The sequence below is a fragment of the Mustela nigripes genome, chromosome 4 (genome assembly GCF_022355385.1).
Source record: "Mustela nigripes isolate SB6536 chromosome 4, MUSNIG.SB6536, whole genome shotgun sequence".
NCBI classification, from domain to species: domain Eukaryota; kingdom Metazoa; phylum Chordata; class Mammalia; order Carnivora; family Mustelidae; genus Mustela; species Mustela nigripes.
The window spans coordinates 63,116,706-63,138,140 of record NC_081560.1 but is presented as its reverse complement, the minus strand read 5'-3'; the positions used below and the strand labels follow the sequence as shown (position 1 = coordinate 63,138,140).

Here is a 21,435-nt window from a genome sequence, read left to right as displayed (position 1 = left end):
ATCTTGTATAGTGTCCAAGCTGATAAGTATCATTGTTAACCATATAAAGTTTAAATCTGTAATGCAGTTTAAATTAAACAAAGCAAACCTCTTTCCCTTCTTGAAATTTTATCTTTATATATTATATCTTCGTTTCTCCTTTTATATTATTAGTCAGTATCTTATTATCAGTTTATACTAATTTTTTTTTAAGATTTTATTTATTCATGAGAGGGCGAGGCACAGGGAGAAAGAGGCTCTCCCTGGAATCATGGCCTGAGCTGAAGGCAGACGCTCAACCTACTGAGTCACCCAGGCACCCTATACTAGATATTTCATTTTTCTTTTCTTTTTTTTTTTTTTTTAAGATTTGGAGCTAGAGCGAGCACAGGCAGACAGAGTGGCAGGCAGAGGCAGAGGGAGAAGCAGGATCCCTGCCAATCAAGGAGCCTGATGTGGGACTCGATCCCAGGACGCTGGGATCATGACCTGAGCTGAAGGCAGCTGCTTAACCAACTGAGCCACCCAGGCGTCCCTATACTAGTTATTTCTTGACACAAACTTAATAGAGTACATCACGCTTTATCAACTAGACAACCTGGATCCTTTTTTAGATGGCTTTCTGTGCCTGTATATACAGATATGCCTATCTAGGCTCTCTTGAATCGATCATCCAGTAGTTTGATGACTCTAAAACTTCTGAATTCCTCAGCAGTTAAAGAGTATAGAGTCTGTAATTATGCCAGTATGTAAATATACCATCCCATACATATTTGCTTATATGTTATCTTGGATTGATTTTTTCCTGTTTGATATGTGTGTGTCTTGTCTCCCTTAAGGCAGGATTATAAGCTTCCAAAGTGTAGGAACTTTGTTTTACTTTAATCCAGAATGGTAAAGCAGATGAAGAGTAGTTAGTTGCAAGCTTGCTCTTTCATTTTTTAAAGAGGGGAATGTGGGACTTGCAGGGAAAATAAAAAATTAAAGGGTGCTTAGAGGGCCATTTGATAAATAGACAGACTTTTCAAATGTTTTGGAATTATTAAATTTCAAACTAAATTACTAAAACAATGGAGAATGCAGCATAATTTTAGAAATGCATAAAATAACTTTGAGAATTATAGTTATTAAAATTGTCTTTTTAATTTAATCATGTGATTTCTGATATGTTTTAATATTAGGACTCGCTGATTCTTGAGAAGAGTCAAAACTGGAGTTCTCAAAAAATGGACCACATTCTGATTTGCTGTGTTTGTCTTGGAGATAATAGCGAGGATGCTGATGAAATAATTCAGTGTGACAATTGTGGCATTACAGTCCATGAAGGTAATTTTGCTTTGTTTTGTCTCCTTTTTGAAACAGCTAATTGAAACTGCATTAAAATAAGTAAAATCAGCTCTTTTGCATTTGTACTGTTCTAAGGTTTTTGTGTAGTACTTCGTGGCTTTTCAGTTGAAGTAGGACATATTGAATCCTCAAAGTATCATGGGTATTATTTTTTGGATTATGTTAATTTAACATGTGTTTTTTAAATAACTGAAATAGAAATACTATTACATGGAAATCACAGTATTTCTTTGAAGGTGTTATGATAGTTTTCTTCCTGGCATTTGTTTCTAGTTTTTAAATGAAATTTAGATATAGGAAAAAATGTAGTATGTTAGTATGGTAGAATATGTTCTTTAAAAAATTATATTCTGAATCTAATATATAGTTTTTGTTTCATGGTTATAATTTTTAATTTTAAACTTGTGTGGAGAGATTATCTTTTAAAATCTGAAATAGAAGCTACTATAATATATGGAAAATATTTTTCCAGCTATTTTTGAATCTTTTTTGTTATTTTTTTTGCTTGTTTTTTCACTTAATTTTTTTTTCATTTTGACATAATTTCTGACTTACAGAAAACGTTTAAGAGTATTACAAAGAATTTCTGTATACTCTTCACTCAGATTTCCCGTATGGTAACATTTTGCTGTTTTATATTCTCTGATAGAACAATTTTGTTTTCAACTCTATGAGAATAAACTGTAGACATAGCATCCCCCTCTACTACTAAATACCTCAGTGTGTATTAACAAGGGCTTTTTCTTACATAATCATATAATTATCAAAGTCAGGAACTTAGCATTGATTGAGTTCTATCTAACTTACTGTGTTCAGTTTTACTAATCATCCCTGTAATGTCTGTTCTAGCAAAATAAAATCCAGCATTACATTCAGTCATTATGTCTTATTTGGTTACCTTTAATCTGGAACGTTTCTTGAGACCTTGTGTTTCATGCCATTGACGTTTTTGAAGAATACAGGCCAGTTCATTTGCAGAATGTCCTTAATACTAATTTTATCTTTTGTTTTTTCCTCATTGTTAGATTCAGGTGATATGCGCTTTTTTTTTTTTAAGAGTTTAGTTATTTATTTGACAACAGAGATCACAAGTAGGCAGAGGGGCAGGCAGAGAGAGAGAGGAAGGGAAGCAGGCTCCCTGCTGAACAGAGAACCCGCCACAGGGCTCAATCCCAGGACCCCGGGATCATGACCTGAGCCGAAGGCAGAGGCTTTAACCCACTGAGCCACCCAGGCGCCTGCCCCTCAGGTGACGTGCTTTTGGCAGCAATGCCGTAGAAGTTATGTTGTGTTTTCAGTTTGTCATATTAAGAAGCATATAGTACTTACTTTTCCCATCGTTGGTGATGTTACTTTTATCACTTGGTTGAGAGGGTATCTTCCAGGTTTCTTTGTGGTAAAATTATTTCTTCTTGTCAGTTAATTTTTTCCTGCAGGGCCGTGATTACCACAGAAGAATTTTTCTATGGCCTTGTCCTTACCTGCTCTTTTGGTATTACAGCCCTTCTCTCAATAATTCTTGGAGTCTGCTGGGCTTATGGGACTTGCAGGGCCTATGATTCTTTAGCCAGTACCTTCTTGCCTTCATATAAAGCTGCCATTCCTTGCTGCTAAGGCTCACAATGGAAATGTCTCCTATTGTTGTTACTCATTCACTTAGTCTTTTCAGTAATATTTGTTGAGTACCTTCTATATGCTAGGCATTCTGTAGATTTTAGACAAGTAAAGTAAAATAAAGTAAAATAAACAATATAGTAATTGGTGACCTCATGGAGGTTCATATCTAGTAAGACAGGCAATGAAAAAAATAAGACAATAAATAATTTATATAAAATAAATTATGAATAATTTTATATATGTATGTTTACATATATATACATACATACATATCAGGTGATAGTCTGAACTATGAAGAAAAATAAAGCAGGACAAAGAGTATTGGAAATGCTATGGATTTGCAGGGAGGAGTGGACAGGTAGAAGTTTGTATTTATGCGAGGTGAAGAGGAAAATCCCCTCTAATAAAGTGATATTGAGCAGTGACCTGAAGGATGTTAGGAAGCAAGTCATGCAACTCTTTGGGGAAAGAGCACCCTAAGAAGAAGGAGTAGGAAGTGTAAAGATCTTGAAGTGGGAACAGTTTGAGTGTTTATGTCATGGCAGGAATTAAGTGAGCAAGCTGGTGAGTGGTGGGGGTAAAGATGAGAGCAAGCCAGGTAGGCCTTGCAGGTCATAGATTTTAGATTTGATTCTGACGGATGTGGTAAGACCTATGAGTTTGGGGCAGCAGATTAATATGATTGGATTTATGTTTGGGAAGGATCACTCTGATTTCTGGGTTGGAAGTAGACTGAAGTGGGTCCAAGTTGGGAATCAGGGAAATCATTTCAGAGAGACCATTGCAATGACGCAAGAGAGGAAAACGTTTTGAGATAGTAAACTTTTGGTTTTTTTAAATTGTCTGGAGTTTAGGTAAAATGTTGGGACTAGAGATAAAAATTTGGGACTCATCAGCCTGTAGATGTTATATAAAGCTGTGAAATTGGATATACTATCTAGGGAGTAGTAAAGTGGTTCTAGCACTTCAGAGGAGATGGGAATCACATTGCCAGTGGGACAGGAGGAGAACCAGGAGTAATGACCCAGAGGCTAAGTAAGGAAAATGTTTCAAACAGAGAAAGTGAGTAATTGTCAAATTTTGTTTCTTGAGTCAGATAAAGACCTATGTCATGTGGCCACTTATCCTAATGCAGCGGTAGACTCCCAAGTACACTACCAGGCAAGCCATCCCAAAAGTTATAGGGAAAGAGGTTCATGGACAAGATGCTTTAATTACATGGTTTATTAAATAAATGTAAAATACATGGAAAAAAGCAAGGGGAAAAATACGAAATTAGTTAACATGCTTATGATAGAGTACAAGTTGGTGGAAGGATCACCTGAATCCTGGGGTACACAGAGTTTGTATTGTATGTCCTACCTCTCTCTGCCTTTTCAGCCTTCACAGCTGGGAATATGGTTCTGAGGACCAGAGCCCACATGGGCACCACCCTGGGCCAAGCACACACACTCTTGGACAGATCCAGAGACAAGTATGCTTTAGTTCTCCAGTTAACCTACAGAATAGTTGTGGGTTTTATGTTTCTTGGGTTGTGGACACATGGAGCCAGAATAGGTATAACTGATGGGTGGCCATACTGAGACCTCATGAATATTGTGTTCTTCATGTCTCATGTACATTTAGTATATTCTGATTCTTCTGTGTCTTCTGTATATGTAGTAACTAGGTGCTTCAAGAATGTTAAATGTTTCTTGGTCTTTGTCTTTTTTTCTGTCCATTTTTAATACATACCTGCTTTTTATCTGTACATGTAAGTTTCACCTGTCTCATTTTGTTTTTCTGTAGCGAAATGAATATTCTCAAGCAGAACAAAACACCATTACAATGGAGAGTTTACCATTGAACTTAGTAACATGAATGTCATTTCTTATTTCAAGAGAGTTCAGGTAGGAATAGAAGAAGGAAAGTGAAGATAGTGACTAAATGCAATCCCTACAATGAATTTTTATATAAACGGAGGCAGCAAGATGGGGCCTTAGCTACAGGGATGTGGAGTTGAGGAAGGGTTTTTTTCTTCTTATTTTAGATGCTTTTAGTTATCTTTTACTGTATAACAAACTATCCCACAATGTATCAGTTTAAAACAACAAACATTTTTACTTAACACAGTTTCTAATGGTCAGGCATCTGCTGGAACTGTTAGTTGGGTGATTCTGTCTTAGGGTCTCTCATGAAGCTCCAGTCAAAGCTATTAGCCTGAACTAGAGTCATTGCAAGACTTCACTGGAGCTAGAGGATCTGCTTCCCAACTTGTTTATGTAGTTATAGATAGGCTTCTGTTACTTGGTGGCTCTTGGCTGGAGATCTGAGTTCCTCACCATGTGGGCCTCGGTGTTCTCTTGACAGGACAGTTGGCTTCAGAATGAGTGATCAGAGAGAGAGAAAGGGTTAGAAGCAGTCATATGAGAGAGCTAGTGTGTTTTACAATTTAATTTGGAAATATATACTATAATTTCTGCACATTCTTCACACAGAACAATCCTACTTAAATGTAGGAGGGCACATTCTAAGATGATTAATACAAGGAGCACTGATCATTGGGGACCATCTTAGAGGCTGCCTATCACAGATATAGAGATTACATAGCATGTTAATAACATGCTTAATAACATGGGGGGTGATCAGTGGAAAGAGAGTGGACAATTGATGTAAGGAGAGAAAAGGAAGCAGTTGCTGGAGCTAGGGCTTTGAATACAAGACTAGAGGGGATGGGATCCAGCATAAAGTGAAGAGATTGAGTAAATATGAGTAGCCGTAGTAAGCAGAGGGGAAAGGATATATGGATACAGATGTAGGTAGGTTGTTAGATATAGTGGTCAGAGCATATGCAACTTATTTTTGAATGCTTCTTGTTTTCCTGGTGAAATGGGAAGGAAAGTCATTAGCAGAGTGGAGATGGGGGAGATAGATGTTGGGAGGTTTGGGAACAGAGGTTGGTATAAAATAGTTATTTGGGAGAATGAAGTGGATTAGGGAAATAATTGGCATAACACTGTATGCATGTGTGTGTGTGTGTGTAAAACATACATATGTTTTACTGACAGCTATAAAGGACCACTTGTGATTAGTGATAATGAATTAAACAGACAAGTCAAAATGGTTGTGTATATGTTTGGGGTGGTTTTATTTTTGTTTTGTTTTGTTTTGTTTTTTCTAGGCATGGTTCAGATTCCTCAGAGCAGGTGCAGAAGAGGTAAACATGAAAAGCAGCTGCTGTGCTGCTGATGTGTGTGTTGTATTCATCACCACTGTTGGTCACAAATATGTTACCACTGCTTATATCCATAAATGTCATTGCTGGTGTGTGTTGCAGGCATGAGCAGAACTATTAATGTTGACTTGTCATGCTGAAAGCATTATCTCTACTTCATAGGTCATCGCTTTGACCATGCATGTGTTTTTGAAGGCCAACACAGTGGTTTTAAGGAACTGAATTGGTTCCTAATATTTAAAAACGGGGAGATTTTATTTTATACATTTTGGATTTGAAACTTCTCTTGAAGTGCTGGCAACAGTAGTTTTTCCTGAGGGCTTCTGCTAGAGTTGAATAGGGCTTCCCCCTGCTGGTAAAGCCTACAGTTTCTTTTTTACCACTGTCCTTTCCCAAACCACTTACTCATTTTTGTCAGTTACATTTTCTCTGAAGGTACTTGAATGTAGAATTCCCTATCTATTTTGAGGATGTCGTCTCTTGGTGTTGGTGCTCAGGCTGCTGAGGCGTTGTGGTCTCACAGCTTTAGTAGTAAAGGAATTACTTTTCTAAATGCCTGCCTTTAAAACTCAGCCCTGAGTCCACCAGGAACAAGTGCCATGTACAATTCAGAGTGAACCTTCTTCTTGGGTTCTGTTGTCTTTGATTCAGGCTTGTGCACCTTGGATTCTTAGTACGAGTTCTCTCCCAGAAGATTCATTGTTCACATGGGACCTATGCTTCAGGTGAATATCCTCAGTAATGGCAAATCTACCTTATTTCTAAGGTAGCTCTGATTTTTTAGAAACAGCCAGAAAGTCTTTCTGAGTCAAGGTAGACAAATAAGATGATCAAGCTGAGTGGTAATTCCACTTAAGTCAGAACCAAGTTGTGTCTGTAAAGTCGTGTATCATATTTTCTTGTATAATTCATTTAACTGGCTCTGATGGCAGTTTAAGTTCCGAATGTTTTTGAGCATTTGCTAATGATTGCTCGTTTTTCTTCGAAGACTGACTCATTAGAATTTCTGTTATGGGAGAAGGAAAAAGGGAAGACAGGAAAGGAAAATTAATGTTCTTGAGTGTGAAGCTTTGTAAGGTTTTTGAGAGGCAGCTAATATGTGGAATGAATAAATAAGGAAAACTAGGTGGTGAAATAGAACAGTTTTCTACATCTTTAGATAAATCTTTATGTTGTGGTATAATTGCTTTATTGGTAGTATTGTGAATTCTGTGAACTTCAGATAAATTTAAAGTGCAGAAGTATAAATCAAAAGTAAAACATAAATCTTGAGAGTTTTTAAAAAAATTATGTTACAGCTTTTCCCCTCTAGCATAATATCCCATTTCTTTTGTTAATCTTGGAGTTTCTGTTGTGTAATTGTGATTATATAATTCTCTTTTTTCTTGGTTTCTTAGTAGAGTTAGAACTAGTAGCTTGAAAAATTCCTAGTTTTGGTGAGTTTTAATATCTGTTGTGTTTTGGGGAGAAGTGTTATTTTTTTTTTTTTAAGATTTTACTTATTTGAGACCTCAAGCCACTGTGTGCTTCTGTGTACTAGTGGGGAGGAGGGGCAAAGGGAGAGGGAGAAGCAGACTCCCTGCTGAGCAGGGAGCCTGACTCTGGCTCCATCCCAGGACCCAGAGATCATGACCTAAGCTGAAGGCAGACACTTAACAGACTGAGCCACCCCAGGCACCTGAAGTGTTAATAAACATTAATGTATTTTTCATAAATGCATTACATAAATACATTTTTCCTTTTTAACTTAATTTCCTGTAGGTTATTTTTATCTGGCTATTCTAAAAAGATTCCTTTACCAGATATCACTGAGTAATATGTTTGAGAAGGGGTAGTTTTGGTATGGAAATACTCCTGACTCTCTATTTAAGTTTTTTTGGACAATACTTGGGTAGTAGCAGCAAGAAATTATATTGATTAATAGATCTATGAAGAATTTTTCATCTTCCATTAGCTTTAGATCAGTTGAGTCTACTAATAGAAAAACAAAAGTAAAAACAAAACAAAAAAACCCTGCTTAATATTCATTGGTTAGATGGTTAATTTTCTCCTCTGGGGAAGAGTAATGATGGTAATTCTTAGCATAGCAATGTGCAGACTGATCAGTATATATATTTTTTGGTCCCTTTGTGGGTTATCACATAGTTGCAAGCCCATGTTAATTAAAGCTTGGTTTGAAAAAATAAGCAGTGACATGTGACTTGGTCCAAATAATTTAGATTTTTTGTTCTTCTGTCTTTTTCGAGGTGTACCATTTTCTTAGTCCTCTTTAATTTTTAGTTTTCTTTTTTTTTTCCCTCTAAAATGGGGTCAGCAGCTTTTTAGAAGTGTCAGTTCTTCACTGTCCCAATCAGAGCTTTCATGACTGCTTAATTATTATAATTTTTAACGTCTTTATCCCTATATAACTGAGCTCTTGTTGCATCTTAAGTGGTAAGTAGATAAATAAGTTTTAAAAAATGTTCCACAACTCATAGTATTTACTTATTTTTAAAGGATTTATCCATCTGTTTTGGGAGAGTGAGCATGCATGCACATGAGCAGAAGGGGGTGTGGGAGAGGGAGAGAGGGTCCCAAGCTAACTCTGGACTGAGTGCGGAGCCTGATGTAAGGCACCAGATGCTCCATCTCAGGACTCAGATCACAAGACCCAAGCCAAAACCAAGAGTTGGAGGCTCAGCTGACTGCACTACCCAGGTGCCCCCAGAGCTCATAGTATTTAAATTAAAATGTCACTCTTACCTATTTCAGTAATTTTTTTTTTTTTTTAAGTGTTACTACTCAGAGTAGGGTCCATGGATCCACAGCATTAAGTAGTAGCATCTATATAACCTGGGAGCTTGTCAGAAATACTGAATCACAGACCATGTCCTTCTGAATCTGAATCTATGTTTTGAGAAGATCCAAGATGTTTCATACACATATTAAAACATTAGCTCCATTGATAATACAAAGAGGTAGCCCTGCAATGCTTACCAGGGTAGCTGAACTTAAAAGATTTTCAGGATTATCATTGGGCACATTTAGCACCAGTTCATTCAGAAGGATAGAAGAACAAAATCACAGTTTGCCACCAAAGCAGCCTCATTAAAGCATGCCTTCCTTTTTGTGAATCTTTGTAGTAGTCCCTACAGCAAGCAGCTCACAGTCATTTGGGAGCCATCTTTGGGCTGTGTCATTCTCCCCCACCTATCCCCATTTGTTGTTACTCTCAGTTCAGATGCAGTCTGCTAGTGGGGTCTTTTTTTTACCATAAGCAGTATGTCCAAGTAACACAATTGATATTCTTTATCAGGTTCCCAGAGATACAAAGGTAGAAACTTAAAAGTCAGAGTCTAATGAAGCTGGAGAAAGTGTTAATGGAATCACTGGGGAATCCCACAGTTCTCTAAATTGAGGACTAAGAGACAAAGGGCTCTAATGCATGAGTCCCTCTTAGAGTTGCTTTCTGTTGACCAGAGCAATTACTATTATGTGCATAAACCACCTAAATAATTGAAAGTTCTTTTTTTTGTGTTAAATGCCCCACCCCCACACATGGGACTTGCCTATTACTTTCTTTGAGTCATAGATCCCATCAGCATTTCTGTCTCTCTAGTGTTGCTCTTTTTACCACCTAGAGAGGATTGAAGAGAGATGCACAAGTTCTCTATGGTGTTGATGTAAACATTAACTGCTATTTAAATGAATTTCTTTTGTTACCTTGATTCTGTAAACATTTAAATGTAAGATTTGGTGCTAGGAAAGTGAAGGATATACCAGATACAGTGTCTGCTGTTTTTATATAATAGGGGAAGAAATCATGTAAAATAAAAACAAAGAATAATGTTTTATAAGTGAGTTATAGATTCTGTGCTGTGGGTGTATTGAATGCATCATACCTTATTGGTAAATCTAGGTGGTTTGTGAGTCAGTTGCATGTTCCATTTTTGTAACTGATTTCAAGGCATTCATTGATATATCAAACTGAGCACAACCCAAGGAGGGTTTGAAAACAGAATTTTTTTCTTGTTACAAGTAAGGGAAAGGGAGATAGCTCTTATAGTACTATCTCCCATGGGGTTAGTACAGGAAACTTTTATTCAGTGTATTGGGGGTGGGGTCAGGGAACTCATATAGGTACTTCTGGTTCAGTTATTTATGCTTAATATGTCAAGATGCTCATGGATACATCATATGTTCAAAAAATGGCAGAAGCCTCTCTACCCGTTGGAGAAGATTTTAGTATTCTAATGAGCTAAGGATAACTTTATAATTCAGGGGGCTTTTGTGCAGGTCCTCAGCTCCAACCTAGCTCAAACTGGCTCTCCTAGGAAGCTGTCAGGTGAGACACACCTGACAAGACACTCCTATCAGGGAAACACCTAGTTGGGTGTCTCCTTGGCTGGAACTGTCCATTCTGCAAAATAAACACACTCCTTCCCTGCCTTTGTCCCTTCTCCTCCTCCTTTTCTGCTGGTAGTGTTCAGCCCTTTCATTTGAGTAACTTTCTGTTGCATCCTAGCTAACATTTTGATATGCAAACAGTAGGTTGCTAATCCTTGCACTAAAATATATATTTCTGAATACATTGTATTTAGCTTACTGGTTTTTAGTTCTGAGAAATTTTAAGGTGTTTATGATTTGTACTACATTTTATACTATTAAATTCATTTGTGGTCTGTTATGCAACCTTTTCTTTGCATTTAGAAATCACTTTTTCAAGGCTCCTTTTATGTCTTTACTTTTTGGTGTTATTTTACTGTTCATTAAAATAAGGTTATTGAGCAACTGGAGGATATTATGCTGAGTGAAATAAACCTTTAAGCTAGTCAGAGAAAGACAGTTATATGGTTTCACTTGTGTGCAAAATAAGCAGTGAAGAGGATCATAGGGGAAGGGAGGGAAAACTAAATTGAAAGTAATCAGAGAGGGAGACAAACCATGAGAGACTCTTAACTCTAGGAAACAAACAGGGTTGCTGGAAGGGAGATAGATAGGGAGATGGGGTAATTGGGCGATTGGCATTTATTTATTTATTTATTTTAAGATTTATTTATTTATTTGACAGAGATCACAAGTAGGAAGAGTGGCAGGCAGGTAGAGACAGGGAAGCCTCTCTGCTTGCCTCTCTGCCTGCTTAATTAACCCACTGAACCACCCAGGTGCCCTGGGTGATGGCATGTGATGTGATGAGCATTGGGTGTTATATGCAACTGATGAATTATTTAACTTTTCATCTGAAACTAATGATGACTAATTGAATTGAAACAAAAAAATTAAATGAGCTTATTGAAGCAGAGATTACTTTGTATTTGTGGAAACAAAATATAACTCTTGTAAAAAGTATTTTCAGGGGCACCTGGGTGGCTCAGTGGGCTAAAGCCTCTGTCTTCGGCTCAGGTCATGATCTCAGGGTCCTGGGATTAAGCCCTGCATTGGGCTCTCTGCTCAGCAGGGAGCCTGCTTCCCCCTCTCTCTCTGCCTGCCTCTCTACCTACTTGTGATCTCTCTCTCTCTGTCAAATAAATAAGTAAAATTAAAAAAAAATTTTTTTCAGCACAGAATCATAAACTTTTTTTTTTTTTAAGAAATGGGTGTAAGACATGGGCTCCTGGGTAGGTCAGTTGTTAAGTGTCTGCCTTCAACTCAGGTCATGATCCCAGGATTATAGGATCGAGCCCCACATCAAGCTCCCTGCTCCTCAGGAGCCTGCTTCTCCCTCTCCCACTCTCCCTTCTGTATTCCCTCTCTCGCTGTGTTTCTCTCTGTCAAATAAATAAATAAAATCTTTTGAAAAAAAAAAGAAAATGGGTGTAAGACAATTTTTTAAAAGATTATTTATTTATTTGACAGACAGAGATCATAAGTAGGCAGAGAAGCAGGCAGAGAGGGAGGAGGAAGCAGGCTCCCTGCCGAGGAGAGAGCCTGCTGTGGGGCTCGATTCCAGGACCTTGGGATCATGACCTGAGCCTAAAGCAGAGGTTTTAACCTGCTGAGCCACCTAGGCATCCCTGGGTATAAGACAATTTAGAGATATTTTGTATGGGTATAATCTTATTTATTTTTTTAAAGAGAATGTGAAGTAAAACCTTGATGAATTTATGGATTTTTTATTCTGTGGTAAATAATCAGTAGCAAATAGTTTTGTTGTATGTTTGTATGTACATGAGAAAGCAATACAAGTCTGAAAGAATACACACCAAAGTTTAAAGTATGTTTATCTCTAGGTGGTATGATCATGGGAGATGTTTTCTTTAGCTCATTTTTTGCCAACTATGTGAATTAGGGATAATAAGTTGTTTAGAGGTATAGTCTTGAATGATTGAAGCCACTGTACCTATGCAAGATTGGAATCTGTGAATATCTTGTTAGCAAATTCCTGTGTTTTTTATGTATTCAGAGTCTAAATCTCCTGAATGTTTCTATTTCTGCCATGTTTGTGGCTGATATTTGGGTGGTATACAAAATAAATATTAATGGTTTTTAGAATAGAGATAATTTCTTTAATTGTCTGATGTTTCTTCCAGTGGTCTCAGATTTTATAGTGGAAAAGCATTACCCGGGTACTTGATTTTTTTTTTTTTTTTAAGATTTATTTATTTGAGAGAGAGAGCACACATATGTGTGCATGTGTGAGGTGGGGGACAGAGGGAGGGGAGAGAGAGAATCTCAGGCAGACTCCTTGGTGAGTGAGGAGCCTAGTGCTGGGCTTGATCTTAAGACCCTCAGATCATGACCTGAGCTGAAATCAAGAGTCAGTTGCTTAACTGACTCGCCACACAAGAACCCCCTGAGGTGCTTGTTTAAAACAGATTCTTGGGTACTACTCCTAGAGATTCTGATTCAGTAGGTCTGGGGTGGGGATCTAGTATCTACAGTTTAAAAGGATACATTGGGATTTTTTGCGGGGGATGGGGTTAGAGATCATCCTTTGGGAGACATTGTGTTTAGAAGGAAGTAAAATTTGAGAGGGAAAAGGAATGGGTAGGTGGCTGTCATCCTAGAGCTTAAGGGAGCTACAGATACAGGTCATGGCAAGGAGCCAGGGCAATGAAGAATAAAGTATACCTTCTGGTATAAGGCAGGTAAGACTCACAATAAAATTTTTAAATGTTTAGACTTTTTTATTTCTTAGAGAAGTGGTTGGGAACATGGCAAGAAGAGATAAAATGAAACTGAACACAAAAAATAATGGTTCAAGCTGATAGAAGGTTGAGACTTGAGGCAGATGGGAGCTAGGGTGTAAACTTCTAAACAGATGCACCTCTTCTTGCTCCCGTTCTCCTACTGTCTTCAGGGCTGATTTTTCTGAAATGCACATCTGTTCATATTATTCCCCTATTTAAAATCATTTTGTCCTTTTAGAATAAAGTTCACACTCACAGCAGGATTCTTTTAGATTTTATAGTCTGCCAATTTGAATGACTTGCTTTTCCAGTATTAGAGGGCTTTCACTTACACTGTTCCCTCTTCTCATATTCCTTATGTTCCACAAATATAACTTAAATGTATAGGTGTTAAATTAGTGTTTACCATTGCCTTGTCTTATTAGGGTATTTGAAAAATCATTTTTATTAAAATATTTCCTATTAAATATAAGTAGCATATAAAGACAGAAGTTGCAAATATGAAAGTACATAAAGTAGAACAATGAATTACTGGCCTTCATCTGAATTCTGCTTCTTTCCTTCTTTCTTTCTTTCTTTCTTTTTTTTTTTTTTTACTTTGTAGCTTAGGAAATTACTGTTCATGTTTGGTCTATATTCACATCTGTCCCTCTCTGCAACTCTCTTAACCTCCATACAGGTGCTTTTCATTTAACTTTATCATATTTCTTGAATACATTTTCATAGTAGAACATATCAGTATAAATGAGCTAGGGAAAACATCTTCCATGATCGTATCACCTAGAGATACACATACTTTAAACTTTGTGTATATTCTTCCAGACTTGTCTTGCTTTCTCGTGTGCATACAGATACACAAACACATTAAAAAAAAATTAATGTCTGGTAATATGAAAACTTCATTTTTTTTTTTTAAAGATTTTATGGGGGGGGGGGGGGGGCGGGGGCAGGGGGGAAGGGGTAGAAGGAGAGGGAGAGGAGAGAGACTCTCAAGCAGCTGCTGAGCGGGGTGGGGCTTTTTCTCACAACCCTGCAATCATGACCTCAGTCAAAATCAAGACTTGTTCACTTAACTGACTGAGCCACACAGGTGCCCTTGTGCAAATTGTTCTTATGACCTCTATACCTCTGTTATCACAGTGGTATTGCCCTGATCCCAGTCCAGGATCCACTCACATATTATGCGTTGCTTTTTGTGTCTTAGTCTCCTTGAACCTAAAACAAATTTTCTGCCTTTTTTGTGTCATTCATGACCATGTGTAGAAGAATGTAAGCCAGGTTTTAGAATAACTTGTAGAATTTCCCTCAATCTAGATTTGTCTGTTTTTTTTTTCCTCATAACTAGACTCAGTTTAAATATTTTTTGGCAAAAGTACTATGTCAATGTTTACCTCTCATTATACTACATCAATAAAAGTAAGATGCCAGTTTATTTAATTTTTCGTGGTAGTTAAGATAGTGTCACCTAGCATTGCCCTCGACCCGCAAGGAGGACAAGAAGCCCCAGTTCAGGTGTATCTTCTCTCTCTTTATTTCCGCAAGTCTACCCACATATATACGCTTACATGACCAATCAGCGAGCAGGGTACAGGAGGGAGCGAATTAGGCTGTGCACCTAAACGAACAACTTCGCTAACAACCAATGCTGTTTACTTCCTCTTTGGGCGTTCCGCTTAGTCTCTCGAGGCAATCCTAACCTGGCAACTAGCCAGGCGCCATCTTTTAATGGCGGAGGCTGCCCTGGCCAGGGGCCTGCCTCCGACAACCTAGAACTCTCCATTTTAAAGCCATTTATTTTTCTTTTGGTAAGTAACAAGTAATCTCTGAGGTAGTAACTTTGAGACATTGTTAATATCCTGTTTCCTAATAGCCTTTTGCATAGTGGTATTAGGGTTTCTGTCAGAATCCGTTATATATGTAGTTGCAAGATGGGGATTTTTAATTCTGTCATTCCTCTACATTAATAGGCAGCATTTATTTTATAGAGAACTTTTCTCTTTTGTTTCTTTTCAGTTGTTATTGTGCTCTCAGATATTATCACTTATTATCTGATTACTCTAATACCTAAATTGTCCAAATTTGACCAGTGAGAGCCCCTTTGCCAGGGGATCTTTTGTGCAGGCTTCCTTGTACATACATGAACACATATCACATATGCATATGCTCTTGCTCTCTGTCTCTGTCCCTAAATAAATGCGATAAATACCATGGGACTTTCCAGCCTGTACTTGCTTCATTTCACTCATATGTTAATCTGTTAATATTGAGATTCTTTTCATGTGAGTACAAATGGTATATATTATTCTTTTTAATGTTATGTAGTTAGCTATAGAATGGTTCAACCGTGATGTCTTTATTTTTCTTCAAGTTTTTCACTTGTATATAGTACTAACAGGTATGTGTCATATATAATCATGTAATAATTTCTGTGGGATAGATTCCTAGAAGTGAAATTGCTGAATCTAACGATAAGTACATTTTAAGTTTTAAAGAGACAGAATTGCCAGAATTCTGAGATCTTCAAAAAGACTGTACTTGTTGATATTCTTACCATACAAAATACTTGATAACTGCATATTAGTAAATTTTCTTTCACTCTTTTGGAAATTATCACTTGATTAAAATATGCGTTCATGTTATTATGAGTGAAGTTTGGTATCTTGTGGCCACTTGCATTTTATGTTGTTACTTGCCTTGCATTTCCTTTGTCATTTCTTAATAAGTTTGCTTGTCTTTTTCTCATTGATTTACTGGAATTCTTTAATCCTTTCACTGCTATATGTGTAATGGAAATTTTCCATTCTTGCAAATATTTTTTCCACCCTTTCATGTAACTTTGTGTTATTTTTCATTGTTTATAGAATGTTCCTTTTAAATAAAATTACAGCAGTGGATCTTTAGCTCTTTTTTGGAAGTTTTTAAGTTCCAAAATGAATTTTTATATAAAATTAATCCAGAGAAAGGGAAATTTTCTAAAGCATAATAGGAAGCTAGTCTTGCTGGTTTCTTTCTTTCTTTTTTTTTTTTTTTTCAAAGATTTTACTTATTTGTTTGACAGAGAGAGAGAAAACAAGTGGGGGGAAGGAGAGGGAGAAGCAGGGTCCCTGCCCAGCAGGGAGTCTGATGTGGGGCTCCATCCCAAGACCCTGGGATCATGACCTGAGCCGAAGGCAGAGGCTTAACCCACTGAGCCACCCAGGTGCCCCTAAACATTGTTTTATAGTACTTTTTTCCCCCTAAACATTGTTTTATAGTACTTTAAATTCTGTTTTGCATGGAGGAAAGAAAAAGATCTTAAAATGTATTTAGTCATTAATTAAAAGGTATCAGAGTGGTTATACCATGTTAGAACTTTGGTCTAGAGGTCAGAAGACTAAATAGGTATGGTGGAGAAGTATTGGAAAAACGGCAAGTGAAGAACTCTATAGAGGTCATAACACACTGTGAATCATCTTTCAGGGGCATTGAAGCTGAAGAAGAAATACTTAGGCACCTGCTGGCTGCTCTTTGAACTTATCTTCTAGGTTACAAAGTAGGGATTTCCTAGAAGAACTGCTAAAAAAAATCATTCTTCAGGTTGTTTTTAGGTTTAATCTCTATGCAGATTTTTGCCAGTGTGTAGAATATTCTTTAAAAAGTAGAACAGAAATTTTGCTTTATTGTAAAAAACTGCTGTGATTTACCTTGATTTTGGCAAATGAAGTGAATAAAATAACCCCACAGGGTCTTTATTATTTTGGCAATTGCCTACTTTGTGTGAATACAGATGAAAGAATTTACTTCAAAGGAACATTATTTTGTAAAGAAAATAGATTTTTTTCCTTGTAGTATTGTATAAACCTTTGAGATAGCAGATTAATTTTTATTGTTTTGTTTTGTGATTTTTCTTTGAATATGGTATTTTGCTTACTATTGTGTTTACTGAAAAATTCTCTTTTATTGGTGATAATAATAACTGCTCCCAAGGAGAAAATTGTATTTCCTTTTCATTTTGGGATTTGTCATCTAAAAAATATATACCTAAACAGAAGTGAAGATAATGACTATCAACTACAATTTAATGATATTAAAGAATTTAATAAGTTTTGGTTTCTTTGCTCATCTTGTGTACTATAGTATAGCTACTTTGAAATCTTTGGCAAGTTTTTGTATGATTGTCAGATTACGTTAAGGCTCACTGTTAGAAAGCCTTTGAATAGCATGAAGATGACAATTATGGCATCTGTTTGAGGCAGCTTATGTAAGTGATAGTTGCATACCAACTTTTTAGTTTTCTGCTACCAGGCTATTTTAATTATAACCTATAGGCAGTGATAGCATTGTGTGACTTAAATAGTTACACACAACTATTAACCTGTTAGTGACATTTAGTAAATTAATGTTGGTACTTTAAAATTACTTACTCGTTGTGTATGGTTCTTTTCTTTCTGGGTGATTTAACTCAGTATTTATATATTTATTCATTTATTTTAATTTGAGTATCTTTGGTGTTTGTGAGAAGACACTGTCCAGTTTAGGCTTCAATTGTTTAGTGTGTAACAGTTCAAATAATCATATCTTACACTGGATGCACATAAACCTACCTGTGTGGTAAAGCCTTTTGAGAGATGATTGTTGCTTACATATATTTCTTACAGTGTTTTTTGGTTTGTTTGTTTTTATTTTTTATTTATTTTTTATTTTTATTTTTTTTTAAGATTTTATTTATTTATTTGACAGAGATCACAAGTAGGCAGAGAGGCAGGCAGAAAGAGAGGAGGAAGCAGTCTCCCTGCTGAGCAGAGAGCCCGATGCAGGGCTCGATCTCAGAACCCTGGGACCATGACCTGAGCTCACTGAGCCACCCAGGCACCCCTTTTGTTTGTTTTTAATGTCTTCAGTTTATAGAGGTCACTTTGGATGCCCCTTAGAATTTGACACTTAGACTCTTAGAATAAACCTGGTCAGAAGATCCTTGGGTGGTTGGTTTATTTGGCTATCTGTAGAAGCAACCTATTTTGGAGAAGTAATAAATGTGTCTTAGGAGATCAGAGAAGTGCCCACGCCTAAAGGTGATGAAGGCCTAGAATTGTATTTACTTCTATTTATGCATTAATTTTTTTTTCTCTTCAGGATATTTTTATCATGAGGATAGTGTCCTTCTTTCTAGAAAAAGAGAAATTAGGTAATGTGAAGTTTTGTGTCAAGCATCATGTAGGGAAAAGAAAACTATTTAGGACTCGTGATTTTTATAGTCCATAGTATAAGTCATCAAGGGTTTGTCATGGTTTTTTATAGTGTGGGTAAAATGATTTCTGGACTTTTCAGTTGCCCTTTATTGGGTTCCATACTTATCAGTACTATGTCAGTGCCAATACATTCTTCTTGGTATTTTTATACTGAAAAAAGAAATTACTCATGGTAATGGATATGACATCACTTTCTAGTGAGTTTGGTTTGTCGCACACTAAGAGCCTCATCAACACTGAGTTCATTGAAAAAATTGAGTTTCAGGAATTTTAATGAGAACCTGATCTTACCAAAATGTTCACAGTGATGTTTTGCTTGAATTTCCTATTGGCCTATATGTTTGGTATCTAATACACTCTTTTTAAGCTCAAAATCAAGGAAAATATTTTTGATTTTATAAAAACTTTAAATCTGGAAGTGCAAATAGTAACTTTAAATATAATTTGTAATTGTAGATATGTATATTTGTATTGATAAGGAAACATTTTGCTCTTAATAATTGAAAGGTAGTTAAGTGTAACATGACCTATTCTAAAATGTAAAGACCTATACTAACTAATCTTCTTTGTTTGCAATGAGGATCTTTAAAAATTTTTATCACATTTTCTAATTAAATAATTTAACTTCTCTCAGAATATTGAGTTAAACAGAAAGAGAATAATCTCCTGTTTTCATTAATTTCAGTTATGGATAAATTTTTACAGTAGACTTATAAATGTTTAAAAAGATCAAATATCTTCTAGAACTTGAAGTTGGCTCCATTGTAAATGGAACTCAGTTTGTCTAACTCTAGTCTGAACACTTCAAATTGTTCTATAACCTTTATTTATGTCTGTGTGGGTTTCTTTATGTATTTTTCTTTTACTAATACTTAACTTGTGTTTATGGTTATAGGAGTTTGTGTTTTACCTGTCATCTTCAAAGTTAAAGATTTTTTGATTGTATATTTGTTTTGTGTGAGCATGGTCTTAAATAAATTTAAGTGTCCATTACAAAAGGAGCTCCATAAATACTAATCAGTAGTTCCTGGCTGCAATCTCATTTCTCCTTAATGAAAATTTCTATTTTTATGTAATCTTTTATTTATTTATTTATTTAATACCTTATTCATTTGAGAGAGAGCATGAAAGGGGAGAAGCAGACTCCCCATGGAGCTGGGAGCCTGATGTGGAACTCAATCCTAGGACTTCGGGATCATGACCTGAGCCAAAGGCAGTCCCTCAATGAACTGAGCCACCCAGGCGCCCTATTTTTATGTAATCTTTTAAAGAACTGTACATTTTTCTATTCCTGTAATGCTGTTCCAGTAGATTAAAATTATTTTAAAAGGTCATTTTTGTTTCATTGTGCATACTATGGTAGGTGAAAAAATATTTTTATAAAATTATTCCACTGTTTTGACTTTAATATCATTCTTATAAACCATTAATTTTTCAGATTTGTTCTCTAATTCCCTTTTTCTTTTGTAATTTTATAAATGAGTTAAACAGTAACCTATTTAATCATATCTTTTTTTTTTTTTAGGTTGCTATGGAGTTGATGGAGAGAGTGACTCTATTATGAGTTCAGCTTCTGAAAACTCCACGGAACCTTGGTTTTGTGATGCCTGTAAATGTGGTGTTTCCCCTAGCTGTGAACTGTGTCCTAATCAGGATGGAATTTTCAAGGAGACAGATGCTGGAAGGTTGATGTCATAATTCTGATGGGTTAATATGTCTGCTTTATAATGTGTCTGCTTCTGACTATTCTAATATTTTTCAGTTACAAACTTTTGCTTGATTGTTTCTTTGTTTTTTTTTTTTTTTTTTTTGGCATAGGGTAAATGAACAGTAGGCTACAGGCCAGGGGAAGAGGGAGGAAAGACTATTGGTTACCTGCATTTGCCTTTATAACCATAGTCCCATTAAATCCCACTAACGACTCTAATGAGACAGGTGTTAAAGTTTTCCATTTTATAGATATAGTACCTGAGGCTCAGATCATTAAGTAATTTTAATTTGATCAAGGCCATAAGCAGGTAAACAGTTAGATTTGAGCCCAGATCTGTCTGATTTCAAAAGTATACCAGAAGACAGAACCCTTGCAGTGGTTTTAAAGGGGAAATTTACAGAATTATTATGCTATGATAAGAGTAACTGTGATACCACAGCCTGTACCCCTGAAACAAGTAATATTATTACATGTTAATTAAAAAATAATCTTAAAAAAAGTAATGATGTACTACCTGTTGGCTAATTGAATTTAAATAAATAAAGAAAAGGGAAAAAAAAAGTTACTGCAATATAAAAGAACTCTAAAGGATACCCTAAAGCTGAGGGAGAGTATCCAGGGAATGACAAACTTGGAAGACACCAGCCCCCCGAGTTTCCTGGCCAAGGCTGGAGTTCAGACGGTAATGGAGAAGATGTAGTTGCAACCTTTTAGATGGCAGAGATGCTTACCTGGGTGTTTGCCTGGGTTAGAACTGGGTCTTTAGTTCTTGGCAAGTGGGTGTCTAGGCACAAGTTGGAGAGGAAACTGGGGCACCAGTGTGGTGTCTGCAGTATGTGGGTCTTTGTTAAGAGGGCCGTAGAAAAGTGATCTTTTTTTTTTTTTTTAAAGATTTTATTTTTTTATTTGACAGACAGAGATCACAACTAGGCAGAGAGAGGCAGGCAGAGAGAGAGGAGGAAGCAGGCTTCCTCTGGAGCAGAGAGCCCGATGTGGGGCTCGATCCCAGGTCCCTGGGATTAGGACCTCAGTCGAAGGCAGAGGCTTTAACCCACTGAGCCACCCAGGTGCCCCGGAAAGTGATCTTTAGGCTAGGTTTGTGAGGTCACAGAGTCAATAGTTGCCATATGTGGCTGGGGCAGACCCCCAGCAGATGCTCTTCATCATCCCTACTGAGAAGTGCTTTCTTTCCTCCTGTGCTTTCTACCACTTCTACTAAGACAACTTAAT

At 36.6% G+C, this 21,435-nt stretch overlaps 1 protein-coding gene across 5 annotated transcripts in view; it reads left to right on the top strand.

Annotated features, from left to right (window-relative positions):
- Positions 1 to 21,435, top strand: part of PHF14 (PHD finger protein 14) — a 206,555-nt gene that overhangs the window by 17,548 nt on the left and 167,572 nt on the right. For all 5 annotated transcript variants that reach the window (XM_059396776.1, XM_059396777.1, XM_059396778.1 and 2 more), the window contains exons 4-5: positions 1,161 to 1,305; positions 20,020 to 20,179. In XM_059396776.1, the coding sequence (XP_059252759.1) occupies positions 1,161 to 1,305; positions 20,020 to 20,179 (305 nt within the window). The remainder of the gene's footprint in view (positions 1 to 1,160; positions 1,306 to 20,019; positions 20,180 to 21,435) is intronic.